The 17,585-nt window shown below is 35.2% G+C and overlaps 1 protein-coding gene across 4 annotated transcripts; it reads right to left on the bottom strand.

The window, feature by feature from the left end:
* Nucleotides 1–787: 787 nt before the first annotated feature.
* LOC107587493 (long-chain-fatty-acid--CoA ligase ACSBG2-like) lies at nucleotides 788–14,980 on the bottom strand. 4 transcript variants are annotated; one of them, XM_016275290.1, is made up of 15 exons: nucleotides 14,856–14,980; nucleotides 12,845–12,925; nucleotides 12,602–12,699; nucleotides 11,610–11,887; nucleotides 11,163–11,251; nucleotides 10,922–11,042; nucleotides 10,187–10,267; nucleotides 9,752–9,901; nucleotides 9,469–9,636; nucleotides 9,140–9,321; nucleotides 8,825–9,058; nucleotides 4,081–4,298; nucleotides 2,327–2,466; nucleotides 1,713–1,956; nucleotides 788–1,078 (listed from the first exon to the last, which is right to left on the bottom strand). In XM_016275290.1, the coding sequence occupies exons 2-15, from the start codon at nucleotides 12,913–12,915 to the stop codon at nucleotides 1,002–1,004; spliced, it is 2,151 nt and encodes a 716-aa protein (XP_016130776.1). In that variant the 5' UTR covers nucleotides 12,916–12,925; nucleotides 14,856–14,980; the 3' UTR covers nucleotides 788–1,001. The 4 variants fall into 4 exon arrangements, with proteins under 4 accessions (XP_016130776.1, XP_016130778.1, XP_016130779.1 ...); XM_016275292.1 differs by lacking the exon at nucleotides 14,856–14,980 and adding an exon at nucleotides 13,408–13,437; XM_016275293.1 differs by lacking the exon at nucleotides 14,856–14,980 and adding an exon at nucleotides 13,091–13,172.
* Between the last annotated feature and the right edge of the window lie 2,605 nt (nucleotides 14,981–17,585).

Here is a 17,585-nt window from a genome sequence, read left to right as displayed (position 1 = left end):
TTTATTTTTTATTCCAAAAGGTAGTCATATATAAAAGGAACCAAACAAATGCATACTTTACTCATAGAGTTCTAATAATATTATTTATTTATATATTCCAGCATATAATCTCCACTCTCATAAATATTCAATGTGCTGGGTGAAATTTGAACAGCAAGAGAACAAACAATTGTCACACATGCTTCTTTACAATTAGGCTGTAACTGTTTGAAGTACCAACAATACTCAGTGTGCAAGCAACAGTATTAATCTGTACAGATAGTATGAGACTCAATCTAAGCCTATTACTATTTAGACAAATTGACTTCATCACAGATCTTATATTAACAGTAATATGCACAGTAATTGCCCAGTAATACCACTTACATATATGTATACAATCCAGTCCAATTTCATATATATTGTACAGAATATACAGAACCAGTTATAATGGCAAATAGATTGATATAAAACGGATTAATTGGAGCTTTGTAGAAGGTAAGGTCCCACTTTATATTAAGTGGCCTTAAATACTATGTACTTACATTTAAATTAATTATTTGGTACAATGCACTTATTGTGTACATACATGTTTTACATTGTACATATATTTTTAAAAAACCTGCATGTAATTACATCTGTAATTAATTTCTGTAATTACATTAATAATTACACTGTTGACCCATCCCTTACACCTTAACCAACCCTTAAACCTACCCATACCACCAAACCTGTCCCTAACCTTACCTGTATCCCACCTCAATAGCAGCAAAAGTGCTTTGCAATACAATATAAACGCAATATGTACATTGTACTTATTTTTTGATGTAAGTATACATAGTAGTTAAGGCCACTTAATATAAAGTGTGACCGAAGGTAATAAATCTATTGGTATAAAAAGATCTAAAGTTTGACTTGTGTTATAATAGTGAGATCCATTGGAAGCCCTGGAGTGAGCAAAATACAGATTACTGGTCAAATGCAAAAGACTATGATCCCAGTGTAGTCAGCCATTTCTTCTGTTATTCACCATAAAATTTGTTTATATATTCTTCGTACATTTTACTGACGGCGGGTCTTTTGAGCTTCATGGTTGGACCTGAGAAAAACAACAACAACAAAAACTTCACATTCAAATCTAATAGATCCTTCAGACCATTTACATCAGGGGTCTCCAACCTTTTTGTGAGTGAGGGCTCCCTGAATGGATAAGCGCGCGCACTTAAAACGTGTCTCTCCTCTCACTCAAACTGTGTCCTGTGCTCTCTCAAATCTCTGTGCTCATGCACTATAGATATTAATTGCATTTATTTCTGTTGTGATTAATCCATATTGAGTAAAAATGTCCAGAGTTTATCATCATTATTAACATAAATTTGATCATAATCTCGATATGATATCATTTATGGCCTGGCTATTTATAGAACGTGCTTGGTGGGCGACTCAGAGACTCCATGCGGGCTACCAGATGGTACACGTTGGTGACCACTGGTTTACATAGTTGAGGATAATTATGCATTTAGGAATGCAGTTAGCCAAATATATGTTCAGTATGTTCTGTAAAGAAACATGTGAGACCTACTGATACAAATGTTTCTCATAGTTGTAAAAGTACTTCTGCAGTACTTTACAAAAATATAATAATCTTGGCCATCCATGTATTAGATACAGTTTGTCAATAAACTCACTTGTTCTGTTTTATATCCTTGTCTATATGAAGAAATAACACTCACCAAGTTCTCCGCCAGATATGGAGAAGTCTCGTTGAAGGATGGTCCACTTCTGGACTCTCTGGGCATTAGATGTGGCTTTGGCATTTACACGGTCTATGCCCTCCTGGATGGTTTTGTAAATGGTTGGTTCTTTTTTGTTAACGATCTCAGAAACTTTGCTGACAATTACACCGTGCTGCCGACAATACTCCACCACTAATGGGGTCAGTTCATCTGTGGGGTCTCCATTGTCATCAACGTTACACTAAAAATAAAAGAAAATTAACAATATACATTGTGAAAAATTGAGATTTAGCAAAGATTTTTTGATAGTTGATGGTATGAATGTATCAGTTGGTAAAATATGCACATTTAATGGTCTCATTAAATGAATAGTTCACACAAAAATGTATATTTGCTAAAAAAAAAAATTCTCACCCTCAGGCCATCCAAAGTGATGAGGCTGTTCCTTCATTGGAACAGGTTTGGAGAAATTTAGCATGACGTGTGGAATGGATCCTCTGTGATCCTCAAGTATAATGCTACATTTCTCCAAATCTGTTCAACAAGCTCCTGAGGGTGAGCAAATTTTCATTTTTTTAGTGAACTATTCCTTTAAGTAAATGTAGACTCACCTTGAGTGTGAGTAGCATAGACAGAAACTTCTTTTTGTCTCCAACCAGCATGACATTGCTGATGATTGACACCTCCTCTTTTAGGGCGTCCTCAATAGGGACGGGTGGTACATTTTCTCCACCAGCAGTAATGATTAATTCTGCAAGAATAAGGCCATTAGATACACATGTATAAACAAATGTTTACAGGTTGTCGCACCGCAGTTTATGCATTTATCTTAATTAAATTATTTTCTTCTCACAGTAATATGGGCGTTATCCAAAGGCAGAGAAAGCAACAATCCAATTAATTTTCTCCATAAGGGAACTGACTCATAAACATTTGAAGACAGACCTATTGTGAGATATAAGGTTGTTTACTGATGGTACATGGTTTTGTTGAAGCCATTAGTCCCCGCTTTTTTTAAATTATTGTGTTTTAACAGCTAAATGGCTGGTGAAAAACTACCAATTACCCATGATTCTGCAAAGAAATCTATACCAATCAGAGAATCACAATTGTACCAAAAGAGCTCTTGAGTGCCTGCTCTCTGCCATAAAGCACTACAATTAACATATGCTCTCAAACTAATGAAGTATTTGTATATGTATACATATTTTGCAATAAACATATAATTTCTATATACATAATCAACAACTTTAATTCAGCAGTTTTACATTTATGATCATTTTCATTTTGAATGTTTGGTTCGCAGTATTCCATGTTTGTTTGTTCCATTAAGTACACAGTATTGCACCTTCATCTTTTAGTCAGATACATTATTTCTTCAAGTCAAAGTTGTTAATGTTGTGATTCACCCTATAGCTGGTTGATTTGGTTTACTGCTTATCAGAATCGGAATCAGAAAGGGATTTGTTGCCAAGTGTGGTTATACACACAAGGAATTTGTCTTGGTGTCAGGAGCTTCCAGTACATAAAGTATAACTCTTTAACAGACTTTACTTAAAGGCAGCGGCTATGACAGCGATAGAGGCTATTTACACTAAGTGCAAATAGCAATGGATTCTATTTACACTAAGTGAAAATGGCAGTATTTTTAACAATATGCTATTTACACTAGTGCAGATAGCGATAGATTCTATTTACACTATGCTAAAATAGGTAAAAAAAACAGGGTTTTCTGCTATTTATACTACTTATTGCAAATAGTGGCAATTATCTGCAACTCAGTATTATAGTACATTATAAAACAGTATGCAGTAATAATGTATTAGTGTAAATTATAATTTTAATTCAGATTATTAAATGGATTCCACCTTATTTGGACAATAAAGCCCTCCCTACACCTACCCTAACCCTACCCGATACTTTATTTTACTTTTTTTTTTTATTATTTCCTTAATTGTTATTGAAAATAAATGCCTTTCCGATGTGATATGAGATTTGAAAAGGAAGAAAAAAAAAAGTTCGGTAAAAGGCGGATTCGAACCCTGGTCGATCGTGTCAAAAAGACTACGGTACACGCTTTACCATCTACACCACTGAAGCGGATGATTGTCAGTTGTCTTTTATAGTGTTGACATCCCTATCACACAATTGTGGGTGGAGCTAGTGTAAATAGCTTCTGCCAACAAGGCGGGCTATTTGCACTTAGTGTAAATAGACACTCCGTTATTTAAATCCCTATGAGGAAAAATACCTCAGGAAACAAATTTGCTAAAAAATAAATTAAAAATAGTTGGCAGACATTGTTTTACCCTTATTTCACAAATGTGAAACTCTCCATTCTACCTTTTCTATCCTGTATTTCTACCTTTTATTCTGCCAGTGATGAACAGGAAGTCATCTTCGTCATGTTTGCCCAGGTCTCCTGAGTGAAGCCAACCATCTGTATCCAGTGCCTCCTCAGTCTTTTCTGGCATGTTCAGGTATCCCATAAACACATGCCTCCCCCAGAAACATATCTCACCGGTCCCATCAGTATTTGGCTTGTCTAACTTAGTTTTGCAGCCAGTCAACACCTTACCACAACTGCAAGAGAACAAAATATGAATGTCACATACAACCGTCATCTGCAAATACTGCTAATGTAACCAATGACTTTTAACCAATACGTGGATGTTTGAAGTAGAGTTCATCACATCACAATAGAGTGGGCTAGAGTCCTTACCAGGTCAAGAAAATATGATCATATTACGCCAATTTTACAGTCTCTGCACTGGCTACCTATTAAGTTCCATATCAGTTACAAAATATTATTACTTGCCTATAAGGCCCTTAATGGGTTAGCTAATGCGTACCTAACTAGTCTTCTACCACGCTACAATCCATCACGCTCCCTAAGGTCACAAAATTCTGGACTTTTGGTAGTACCTAGGATAGCAAAGTCCACTAAAGGAGGTAGAGCTTTTTCGCATTTGGCTCCCAAACTCTGGAATAGCCTTCCTGATAACGTTCGGGGTTCAGACACACTCTCTCTGTTTAAATCTAGATTAAAGACACATCTCTTTGGCCAAGCATTCAAATAATGCATCTCATAATCTTTTACTGCAGTTATATCTAATCAAATGCACATTATTATTCATTAGTTTGGGTTAAACAAATCATTTTTGCTTGGTTGGAACAGCAGCTACGCTAATTATGTTTGTACTTGTTTCTCTGTCTTTTGCATAACTAGGATTTACACAAGCTTCAGTCTGGATCCAGAACACCTGAGAAGAGATGATGCAACCCCTCAGAGGACCTCAGATGATGCCAACCATGAAACAACATACAGAACTACCACATTTTGCTATAAGTTTGATTGCATCATATAATAATTGCTGTTAATATTATTCATCGTCTGTTTTATTACGTCTTATATTGATTTTTCTGTACTGCTGGTTCGTCTGGTCAGAGGAGAACTGGCCCCCCGACTGAGCCTGGTTTCTCCCAAGGTTTTTTCTCCATTCTGTCACCGATGGAGTTTTGGTTCCTTGCCGCTGTCGCCTCTGGCTTGCTTAGTTGGGGACACTTCATTTCCAGCGTTATCGTTGACATGATTGCAAAGATATTATTTAAACTGAACTGAGCTGGATGTTGACATCACTGAATTCAATGATGAACTGTCTTTAACTGAAAAATGAGTGTTTACTATTGTCATTTTGCATTATTGACACTATTTTCCTAATTAATGCTGTTCAGTTGCTTTGACACAATCTGTATTGTTAAAAGCGCTATATAAATAATGGTGACTTGACTTGACAATACAAACATGTTGGAGGAATGTATCAAACTATTTCGGTGGTCCTGCTTGAAGAGTAAGGGAGATTTTTACTTTTTCTTTTCCAGCTCCTGTACTCTGAAATAAATTGACACTTTCTTTAAAATCTTCTCCATGTATTGACACTTTTGGCCTTTATTTGTTTTGGCTTTTGATCTGAATATTGTGAATGATATGTAGCAGCCAGGATGGACGAGGCGAAGTATTATAGTGTTATTTTAACACTGCTATCTATATTCATGCTATTATGGAATTGTTTTAGTTTTACAGCATTTTTGTGTACAGCACTTTCTGTCATGTGGAAAAAGATACCAAAACTAAAACAATCAAACAATCAAACAAAATGCCTTTTAGTCATTTAAAGGAACAGTTCATCCAAAAGTAAAAGTTCTGGTAAAAAATTGTGTTCTTTTAAGTGAAGTGAGTATAACAACAACAACAACAAAAAATACTTTAAAAAATCTATGTAATTTCAAATACAGCAGGAATGTTAACCCTCAATTGGTCCCTGGGGTCAATATGACCCCAATCAACTTTTCCAAAAAACGGTTCCCTTCATCTCAGTGGAATAAGATTTTGTGACTTTTCAACATTTTCTATCTGTATTCACATAAAAAAAATGGGCTTGATTCGGTTGTTCTGAAGGTATGTAAAACATTTTTTACAAATCTGGTCTTTGGGGTCAATATGACCCCAATTGAAAGTTAATGGGAAATGTGAAAAAATCTAAAAAATGTTTTCCTTTGGCAAAAAAAAATCTATAAATCCAGCATAAATATGAAAATTTCCACACAGAGATGAAGGCCTGGTACTAGAGCACAAATGCAATGTAGAAAAGACATGCTCACTCACATGCACACGCGCGCACACACACAGGAGTGAATGCAACTGAGGGCATTTTTATAGAAATTGGCAAATAAAATCAATAAATCCTGCATAAATCTGAAAATGTCCACACAAAAACGAAGGCCTGATACTAGAACACAAATACAATGTGGAACGAGCATACTCACTCACGTACATACACACACACACGTGCACACACACTCTCTCACACACACACACACACCATTCATATCTGCTTATTGCAGTTTTTTTTTTTTATTGGTGTTGGTTTTATTTACATTTAAGTAAAATAAAATTGTTTTGATTTGACTATTTAGATTGAAAAAAATATGTGCATGCAATCAAGTTTTAGTCACAACTTGTGTGGCATTTCTGCAAATTTATGTGGTATTACTGCAAAAGCAGGCACTTCAAAATACCTAAAAAAAAATTCTAACCTTTGAGAAAAATACTGTTTTTTTTAATGTATTTTATAATGTTTCAATATATATTTACAAAATATATATCAGAAAAGTTGTGAGAGGAGCAGTTGCCACTTCCAGAAAGATGAATGGATCTCTATGGGCCTCTGCTGAATATATATGTGACCCTGGAGCACAAAACCAGTCTTAAGTCGTTTGGGTATATTTGTAGCAATAGCCAAAAATACATTGTATGGGTCAAAATTATAAATTTTTCTTTTATGCCAAAAAATCATTAGGATATTAAGTAAAGATCATGTTCCATGAAGATATTTTGTAAATTTCCCACCGTAAATATATCAAAACTTCATTTTAGATTAGTAATATGCATTGCTAAGAACTTCATTCGGATAACTTTAAAGGTGATTTTCTCAATATTTTGATTTTTTTTGCACCCTCAGATTCCAGATTTTCAAATAGTTGTATCTCGGCCAAATATTGTCCTATCCTAACAAACCATATATCAATGGAAAGCTTATTTATAATATGTAATTATATATATATATATATATATATATATATATATGATGTATAAATCTTAATTTCCAAAAATTTACACTAAAGACTGGTTTTGTGGTCCAGGGTCACATATGGTCATTACTAGGGCTGGGGTTTGACACAAATTTCACGATTCGATTCGATTCTCATTCACAAGCTTGCGATTCGATTCGATATCTATTATTTTGGATATATATTAGGTACAGTACATGCCACATTTTCTCAAGGAAAAACATCTCTCAACTGATGCTGTAAAATATACATGAGAGTCAGTTGGTACTACATTACAATAATATTGAAGGTTAAAATTGACTGATTTGTTAAAATTACACTAATAATAAAGTTACAATTACATTATAATATTTCTACTTCAATTCATTAAAAAAAATAAACATAATGGTGGCTGTCATAAAAACTTGATGGATTTATTCAAACATAAACATTGAAGAACAGTAAAATTTATAATGAATATGTTATATGGTGCATATATTTAGCAAAATGCCCCTCTCTACAGTTTATTTTTCTATCTGACTAATGAGTTTATGGTGACCGAATATGTTTTTTTTCTGAGGTAAATGTGACGTTACGTGACATTGTTTACAAGACGTTATATTGACGTCTTTGCGCAGCTGAAACACTGATTGAGCGATTACATGAGACAGGATACAGATTGTAAAGTTGTACTCTTTCTTTTAACTTACCTTAGGATGTTTAGTCATGTTTATTTTGTGCTGAAACTGGTATTAATGTGGAGGAGATGATCAGTTCACGTGCACGTCATGCGCTGCCGCGTCTGTTGAACTGAGGCGCTACAGCGATCTGTCACTTCACATTAAACAGTGCCAAAACGGCATTTATTGTTTGAATACTGCAATACTACGGACAGAATTTGAAATCTGAGACTTTGTTTCATATTAAAAGTACCAAAGCACAATGCTTATTGCGATATATTGGATGGGAAGTGCCCTTCAATTTTCCGTTCATTAACTGAAAACAGGCTAGACTAATCGATCGAAAAATTATAATCGATTAATATTGAGATATCGATATTTTTTACCCAGCCCTAGTCATTCCACTATTCTTTCAAAAACTCTAATTTCTACAAGTTTTTCTCTAACCAGCAGATGGCAGAATTCTACACCTAACACCTAGATCAATATCCAGAAACAACTTAAATCAAATTTAGATCGTCATTTAAGTGATTTTTTCATAAAAATGTGATATTTCACATGCAAGCTAATGGTGTAGTTGAGGAATTTTGTGGTAAATAGGTACAAAAGTACTTCATATCTCCCAAAACACAGCTTTAATGTATAGATGAGCAGTAAACAAAAAAAATGATATATTATTTGTATGATTAAAAATATTGTAATTATTTTTTACAATAACTCTATCAATTTTAGGGTCATATTTACCCCAAAGACCAGAAGTGTAAACAGGAAATGGGGACCATTTGAGGGTTAATACATAAAGCACATCATGCCTCTGACCTCATAATGCGATAACCCTCAGCCCAGGAGATGGAGTGAGGTCCAGTGCTCTCGCTCATGCCGTACAACTCAAAGAGGGGGGTGTAAAGGCTCATGAAGTACTCCAGTGTGTCTTTGGTGATTGGAGCTGCACCTGTAAAACAAGTCCTACAGCGGTCAAGACCCAGAGCTTTTCTTACGTTCTTGAAAACCAGGGCATTCGCCAACGTGAAGCCCCACGGCACTGAGGAATCACTGTAGAGAAATAAAATGAGCTGTGAGATTCTTTCAGATGATTCAATTTATAATTTAATCCATGGTACTTTTAAAACTCACCCATTCATGGAATTATAGCTAGCTTGAAGTCCGATCCCCTTGGCCCAGTCTGCAATCTTCTTTTTAGTGACAGACGACTTTGCACCAACGGCTTTCATTGCTTCCTGCATTTTTTCCCACACTCGAGGAACTCCCAAGAAGCTTGTGGGACGCACCTCTCTCAGAGTGTTGGCCAGGGAGCCCTACAGTGAGTTTTTACAGTTAATAGTTAATAAGTTGTGTTTCCTCATTTGTAGAAAAGTGTCTGCTGAATGAATTAATGAAAAATGTAGAAAATTTTATATTTCCAAAAGTAAATAGTGGAAGCATCTTAAAAGCTGGAGTTTTACCTTCAGGGCATCCGGCTCTGCAAAATTGGTTATGCCGGCAAACCTCATGCAGATCCACATGTCTTGGACCTGGGCTGCCACGTGACTCAAGGGCAAGTAGCTCACGAGTTCTTCCTCAGCCATCTTCAGATTGATCATGTGACCTGTTGCGCTGGCTGTCCAAGTGATCTGGACAGAGGAGGGATGAATATAAGGCACAGCTTATCAAATATGATTAATTACATTTGGCATTGACATAAGTGCTGAACTATTCGCTTTATGTGACACTTTAATTGGTACTCACATTATCATGGCTGAGCATGGCCCCTTTGGGATTCCCTGTGGTGCCTGATGTGTAGATTAATGTGCAGCACTCGTTGGCCTTTTGACAGTCTATCAACACATCCAGCTCAGAATCAGGAACATTTGCTCCAAACTTCATGAATTCAGCCCACTGAGAGAACATCAAATTGAAGTATATATCAGGAGCATGGTTTGATTATTTGGTTAGTAGACATACAGGAAATATTTTGCTGTTTACATTAATTTTCCTTGACTGGCTTTTTGTGGGAAAAAAAACAAAACTGTACATTCTGATACTTTCTTGTTTGGGAACAAACAATACGGATCTGTACTTATCAGTGAACCTGCATTATCTGTATTTACTTACATGTACATGTTTTGTACAACCATTTAGCATTCAGAGCCATTTTTATTGTATTATTTGGCAAAAGCTTACCGTATATACGTTTGGTAACTTCTGCTCCAGTTCGCCCTTGTACTGAACAATAGCCTTCAAATGTGGCAGCTGATCTCTGACCTTTGAGGAGAGTGAAAAAAAACTGATTAGTATTTTATAAGAAGATTCAGTCATTTATATATATATATATATACACTATATGCTAGCTGAAATAACAATGTTAACATACAGAACCATTTGTAAAGTGAAACAAAAGATTCATAGATAAGAACTTTCACAAAAGACTTCATTACAAAAATGTGACAGGGTTTTTGTACTTCATTCAGGAAAACATTAGTACGTTATGTTTTTTTAACAAGATCACGCTTGTTCATAATAACAATCATATCTGAAGGAAGTGACATGTTTAGTGGAGTTGATTTATATTTGTAATGGATAAATGATTAAACTTTCGATTTGAACTCACTGTTCCCCACTCTAAGATAGGCCTAATATTTAGTAATCTAATTATTTCACTGAATTATTAAATCAGTAATCTATTTTAACCAGTATGTTTTCTTGTTGAATTTCTATCTTTCCAACTCCATCCGTTTTATTTTTGAGAACTTGACTCATAACTGTTAATACACTTTTTGTTATTAAAAGAATACTATTATAATACCTCTGTACTAGCAATTCTGGAACTTTTTATTGCATCACTTCTCATGTTAATGTCTTTCTAGGATGAATCAGCTGTAGCATTAATCATCTACTAAATTAAAGCTGTTCAACTACCTGGAGGATTTTGATCAGTTGTTTGTTGTTTTCCACAACTAGAAAATTAGCTTCACAGTTATGAGCGACATACTGGCAGGCCTCTGGAGAGTTAGTGGTGTAGATACCAGTGGCCAGTCCCCTGTGAAAAAACAAGATATGCACACATATATCCCACATTCCATCAAGACTTCTTTTGCTCATTCTCTAACCTTATGTAGATTAACTTTTTACAGATTAAATGAATACACTCCGTCAATACCCTGCTAGGATACATCCAACGTCGGCTATAAACCATTCAGGAGAATTGAAGCCCAGAATACCAACACCATGGAATCGCTCCAGGCCAAGCTAGAGTACACAAAGAGCACAATGACTGAATATGCCAAATCAATTCACCTACTAGAGCTGTTTGAAACTTTGGTGCATCAATGAAACTAGAGCTGTAAAAGCTTTGAATCCTTAAAACCTCAAGCCAATAGTTTGATCATTTCACAAATGATATAGGAAATGTCATTCAAAGGAACTTCCAAAACAAACATTCTAGATTAACCTAAGCAAATACTAATTACACCACAGCACCATTTTTACACCATTCCATGCATGAAGTAAACAGCTATCAAGATTCAAGTAACAATACATTTCATACACTGTAAAAAATATTTCTGAAAAGCTTTTGAAATTCATTTTTAAAGATGTGATGTCGAACCTTCAGAAAGCTTTTGGCTGCCGCTCTTGCATGTTGATAGTACTCCTTATAGGTCAGAGAGACCCACATTCCATCTTTCTTCACACGGAGGGCAGGATAGTCTCCGTACTTCTGCACTGTAGCCAGGAACATCTGATGGATCGTCATTGGAGGTTCTGAGCCCAGTCCCGATGTCTCCATCCTCAGTTTGACAGGCTTGTCTCTGGCTGTGCTCCACAGCTCCTGGGCTTGAGCAAGACGCACATCTCCAGTCGTCAATGGTATTGCCGGTTCATCGCCTTTATGATCCGAACAGCAAGGACACACAGAAGACATGATTATATTTTACAAGTGCTTTTGAAAGGTATTGCAAATTTGTATATGAAGCTTCTGCATGCTAAGCAAGAAAAGATCAGTTTATTCAGGCAGCTACCCTTGTCTCCTGTCACACACTCAGAAAAACACTGAGGAACTAACAGCTTTACAAGAGTGCAGAAATAGGTCAGGTTACTGACAGGATATGGTATGTGTTTCTCACCAATCAGGTTTCACATGGTTATATGGCAGGTTAAAAAAAAATGGACAGAACAAATTCTGTTTTTATTATTAACTTGTACGGTTTAATATATTACAAAGAAACAGCAAGTATCACATAAAATTAAACATTACATTTTGAAGTAGAAAGACCGAAATAGTAATTTCTTGTTAAATTAAAAACTCCAATTTCAAAAAATAATTGATACTGCAGCTACATTTATAAATTATATTTGATATATTTTCATCCTAATTTTATAATGATTGTAATTATAAGATTAAAAAAGTCAAAAGTGACATTCAGAAGTAATATCATTTGTCATTTTCACAAGAATGTATTTTGGGAAAAATCTATTTTTTTTATATTTGTCAGCAAGGACAACATGACCGATGCACACTGAATGCTCTTCGGTATTTATGCAAAATAGTTGCATTTTCAATATGCAAACCTATTGTGAACATTCATGTGAAGACTGTACCCGTGTTATTCTTCATGACAGGGAATGAGCAATCCACATTTGGTTGGTTTTTGGAGTTATGGAGTGCTACAGTCTGATATTCTTCAGTTTTAACAGAACTAGCAAGAAAGACAAATAAAACTTATTACAGGATATCATTTATACATCAGTAAAAAAAAAAAATTCAAATAAGCAGTACATTATCAGGTACTACAATATTTGAGGTGGACAGAGATGACATTTTCATTGATCAAGTCTACATACCCTTCAGTATCATTTCCAGAGACAGGGATTTCCTTGGAATCACTCTGTGATATACACTCATCGGCAGTCATTGTACAGAGTCTTAAGATGACAACAAAATAAAATATTATTACAAAATCTTGCGTTACAAAGTAATGGCCGAATACAATAAAGAAAAAATATAATACAAATGTCTAATATCTTCGATTCAGTCAAAAGACTCTTAACACTAGTGGTTTCAAAATGTCATTTATCTTTTATATGTACCCCAGCTCTTGCAAAATAGTAAGCAATATGTGCCAGTGGATAGAGTGCCAGATGATGAAAGCAGCAAACAAGAGGTTACTGTCAATGACTAGCCTTTCACCAACATTAGGAAATTCAGATTAAGACAGTATTACGTTAAATAGTCTAATGTGCAAAGGTGCATATCTTTAAATCTAGAATTAAACATGAAAAATGCATGTGTTTGTTTGCAAAGGTTTAGTCATACAACATATGTGCATTTGTGAAGTCTGTATAAGTATGCCATCTAGAGTATGCAGAAGTAATTAGTACGTTTGACATTTAAAGGGATAGTTCACCCAAAAATGAAAGTTCTGTCATCATGTAAGTCCCACTCCACTTGTTCCAAACCTGTATGAGCTTCTGCTGAGCACAAAAGAAATTATTTTAAAGAATGTTGGTAACCAAACAGTTTACGGTAGACATTGCCATCAATAGTTTTTCCCCCCTCAAACAATGGAAGTCAATGGCTACCATGAACTGTATGGTTACTAACATTCTTCATGATGACAGTGAAAATTCTGTCATTATCATTTACTCACCCTGAAGTTGTTACAAACCTGTATGACTATCTTTAAAGATATTTTGAAGAATAGTCATACAGGTTTGTAACAACTTCAGGGTGAGTAAATGATGATGACAGAATTTTCACTTTTGGGTGAACTATCCCTTTAAGTTGAGAAGAATGGACATTGCATTTTTATAAGACATATTTTTATAACAGTATATTTAAAGAAAATTAATAAAAGTTTTTTTTTTCATCCTGGGAATGATGCCTCCAGAAGTTCATAACTTGACTACTCAAGATTGCAAAAGGACAAAGTTCATGATAATTACAACACATCACGATCTGTGTCCAAGTGAACTTGATGAGAAATCTCGAGAGACTGACAACAGTTCATTACCGACAAGGACAATGATATAGGCCTCAGTAATCTTGTGAAATAATTTGATGGTTTTAAGGAATTGGATCCTAATCTGTATTTAAAGGTGTGGGAGTTGAGGTGTCAGGTTCAATATTCATTCATTCATTCACATGGGCAGCTTTTCACAAAACACCATGGTATTGTTCTACTGAATCGAAGCGTTATGCATTAAAAAAAATCAGGAAATGGAAATGCACTTGCTTGTAAAAAAAAAAAGAAAAAAGAAAGAATAACATGATCATATGCAGTTCTATAATGAATTATATTCATCATATTTAAAGTGACACATGACCACCTGATGACAAAGCAGAAGACAAGAGAAACTAAATTTACAAAATATATACCATATATACAGTAGGCATATTGTCACACTATATGGGGTAAATCACAGTGCAAATCAATTACGTAACTAAAAACAATGAATGAAATAACAAACAAGGTAAATAACATACAAAGCATAGTTTCGTCCCACAAATAACCATTAGAATTTTATCTAGGCTATTTGTAATTTTTAAAACGCACGTGACAACTTGCCTCAACCAGACATTTGAAAAATAGGCTACCTTTATAGGCCTACTTTATGGGGGGGGAAATAATTAAATAGAATGAAATAAAATCTACCTTGTGACAACTAGGCTATATTGAAAATAAACAACTAATTATTAACCTGACTATTTACTAGACACCTAGGTATAATTTCTACTTTGACGGTTTACCTCAAGGACACCTGCAGAAAGTTCATTCGTATGATGAGTTTGCAAACGTATTATCTTTATAACATACACATTTAGCTAGCCTAAAAGTGATCAAAGTTGACTTACATGTTCGAACGGGGCTTTCCCTGTCAGTGCTGTTGGAAATTGTGTAGTTTTCAGAGCAGGTGTGAATGAAACAGATGTTTCTCAGGTGGAATAACCTAGTGCGTCTACTGTTGCATTCAAACCTGTGGCCTCTCGGTACCACCCTGTCACGTGACATGTGGAGCAGGTGCCAGGACTTCACTGCTGCTGTCTGCGTTTAGATTGCCATTATTAAACAAACGATTGAATCGCCACAGCACTAAAAAGTAGTATATATACTTTTTAAAACAATCGAGAATATGTATTTTTGACGGTTTTCTTTTTTAACAATACACATACAACTTATGATATTAATGTCTGTCACAGACTTAACACGGAAATTAAAGAAATTTGATCATATCTCTGGCATGTCATGTAAACATTCTACAGCTGATATTGAAATACAATTTGCGTTCTAAAATAACTTCCTATTCAAGTTGTATTGTACGGCATTTGCAAGACATTTCAACAGCAAATATCTGTAAGTCATTCTTGAGAAGTGGGACAAAACAGGGTGCAAAATTGAAAAAATAAAACCTTGTACTCAAGACAAATGAAACTACATTTATGTATCTTACATGTACTAAGCTACTGCGCTATGCTTTGATACAACCTCCCAACTTTTCTCTTTTTTAACAAAATGTGCTTTTTTACCTGACAGTGTGATATAATTTCAACTTTATCTTTAACAGCATTCAAGATGTTTTTAACATTTCAAAACACATTCTCGTGTTAGCAGACAGATTGCACTTTCACATGTGACCAACAATTCCACAACAAATATAAAATATCATAATGAAATATTATCAAAATATTCAACTGATGGAGGTGACAATACTGACGGAGTTCACACATCTGACGGAGGTGACGAAAACCTGAATTTGTAGTCATTTTAACTATCAGATACATTGAATCAGTCAATTACTGTATTAAAACAAACACAACAAACAAACATTAGGATTTAAAATATTCTAAAACTATGAAACTTCGCAGAGCCTGTCTGACACTGATGTACTCTGCAGAGGTGAACTGTGGCAAGGGGGTCCTTTAGAGTGACCCGATATTCTCTGATTCTATTACATTTTATTGAATGTCTGACGGTGTTGACAAAAAGTGGGGACGCAACTTTAAAATCGTATTAAACATGCATGTGTCATTAAAAACAACCTTGCTTTGATAGGAGATATTATTAAGGGTTGCTTTTGATAAAACAAGCTCTTTTTCAACATTAAAAAAAAATTTTTTATCCATTTTTATTGCATATGAATGATTGAACCCTTCTCTGTGGACACACTGTTTTAGATGTAGTGAGAGGACATTAAGAAACACAGATTTGGTATAATAATGAGAAAATTTAATTGAAGGTGATAATTGTTAAATACATTCTATTATTAATCCCTCGTGACATTTAAAATTGAATTTTTTTTAATTTTTAAACCTAATAGCAGTTACCCTTGCTGGACCTGTTTTGTCCCATGTCTCAAGAATGACAGACTTTGCTTTTGATATTTCACGTTATAGAGATTGCGAGACAAGTTAAATTAAGAGCTGTTTATTGATCAACACGCTGTTCATTAAGATTGTTACATAAGTGTAGCATTTGGACCAATCAGACACACAACTTTTTGTTATATTTAACAAATAATATCGAACTCCCCATCACCTAACCAAATGGCCAATTACGAGGGTCTATGGACCCTTCCCCCGAAATGCACCTAACACCTCAGAAAGGCAGAACAGGCCTCTGGTTCCATGGTAACCAATGCTGATATCACTGGTTTTATGGCCTAAAAGGAATGCAGGGGATAAACTCCCTCATTTTCCTCATAAGAAAGACACATAATGCCCAGAGAAATGGACTGTTCTCTAATTAATTCATAGGAAAACCTTTCTTTGATTGAATACACATATCCTTCAGATCATTGTGTATACCATTACTGTTCTTGCATATTGTCTGTTGTAGTGTATGCTGTTTTATGCATGTTATCATAGACCACTAGTTAACATAACCTCACCTATTTCATGTTTGGTCTCTATGAATTCATCTTCGGATGATCTAACTGAGAGTGCATATTACATGCTGATACCTATGCAACATATTGATGTTCTAAGAATCTTTACTAATTTGTGCATTCACACCCAAGCGAATTACATATGCAAAATACCATGCTTAGAGACAAAGGGCCATAAAAACGCAGAACTCCCACTTGAGATTCCGGACTTCCCCATTGGGCAAGCCCATCTTGAGAGGCGTGAATCTCTGCAGGCTTTAAAAGGCCACACTCCATGTGACCCGCCCTGTTCGGTGGTTCAGTGAGATGCTAAGATGAAGATGTGAGAAACGCTCCAGGATACCAAAGCTCGTGTCAGGCTCCGGCCTAGTCCTTTTCATTCATCAAGTGACTCTGACTCAAACTGGTTCTTTTCATCGACCCGAATTCAGCAAAGATCTACGGGAAGCTTTAAGATTTGCATCAGGAATCTCTTTCAGACCGCCGAGACTCGCTAAGTTTCAAACTTAGTCTTATTAATTGATACATTAAGTATCAGTTACACCTTTTTACAAAGGTGTGTTTGAACTCAGTATCTGACGTATCCCTGAAGGCTTTGATCTGTTGAATATACATGCAAAGTGTTCTATAAAATCCATTCTTTATGCCTCTTTCTATGCTGAGTTAAACTTTAACCCTTTCCTATACCAACTGTATGTGT

Source organism: Sinocyclocheilus grahami, unplaced genomic scaffold (assembly GCF_001515645.1).
Source record: "Sinocyclocheilus grahami isolate Dianchi unplaced genomic scaffold, SAMN03320097.WGS_v1.1 scaffold93.1, whole genome shotgun sequence".
Lineage (NCBI taxonomy): Eukaryota > Metazoa > Chordata > Actinopteri > Cypriniformes > Cyprinidae > Sinocyclocheilus > Sinocyclocheilus grahami.
Note: the sequence above shows the minus strand (reverse complement) of the source record. Positions and strands in the feature narration are given on the sequence as shown.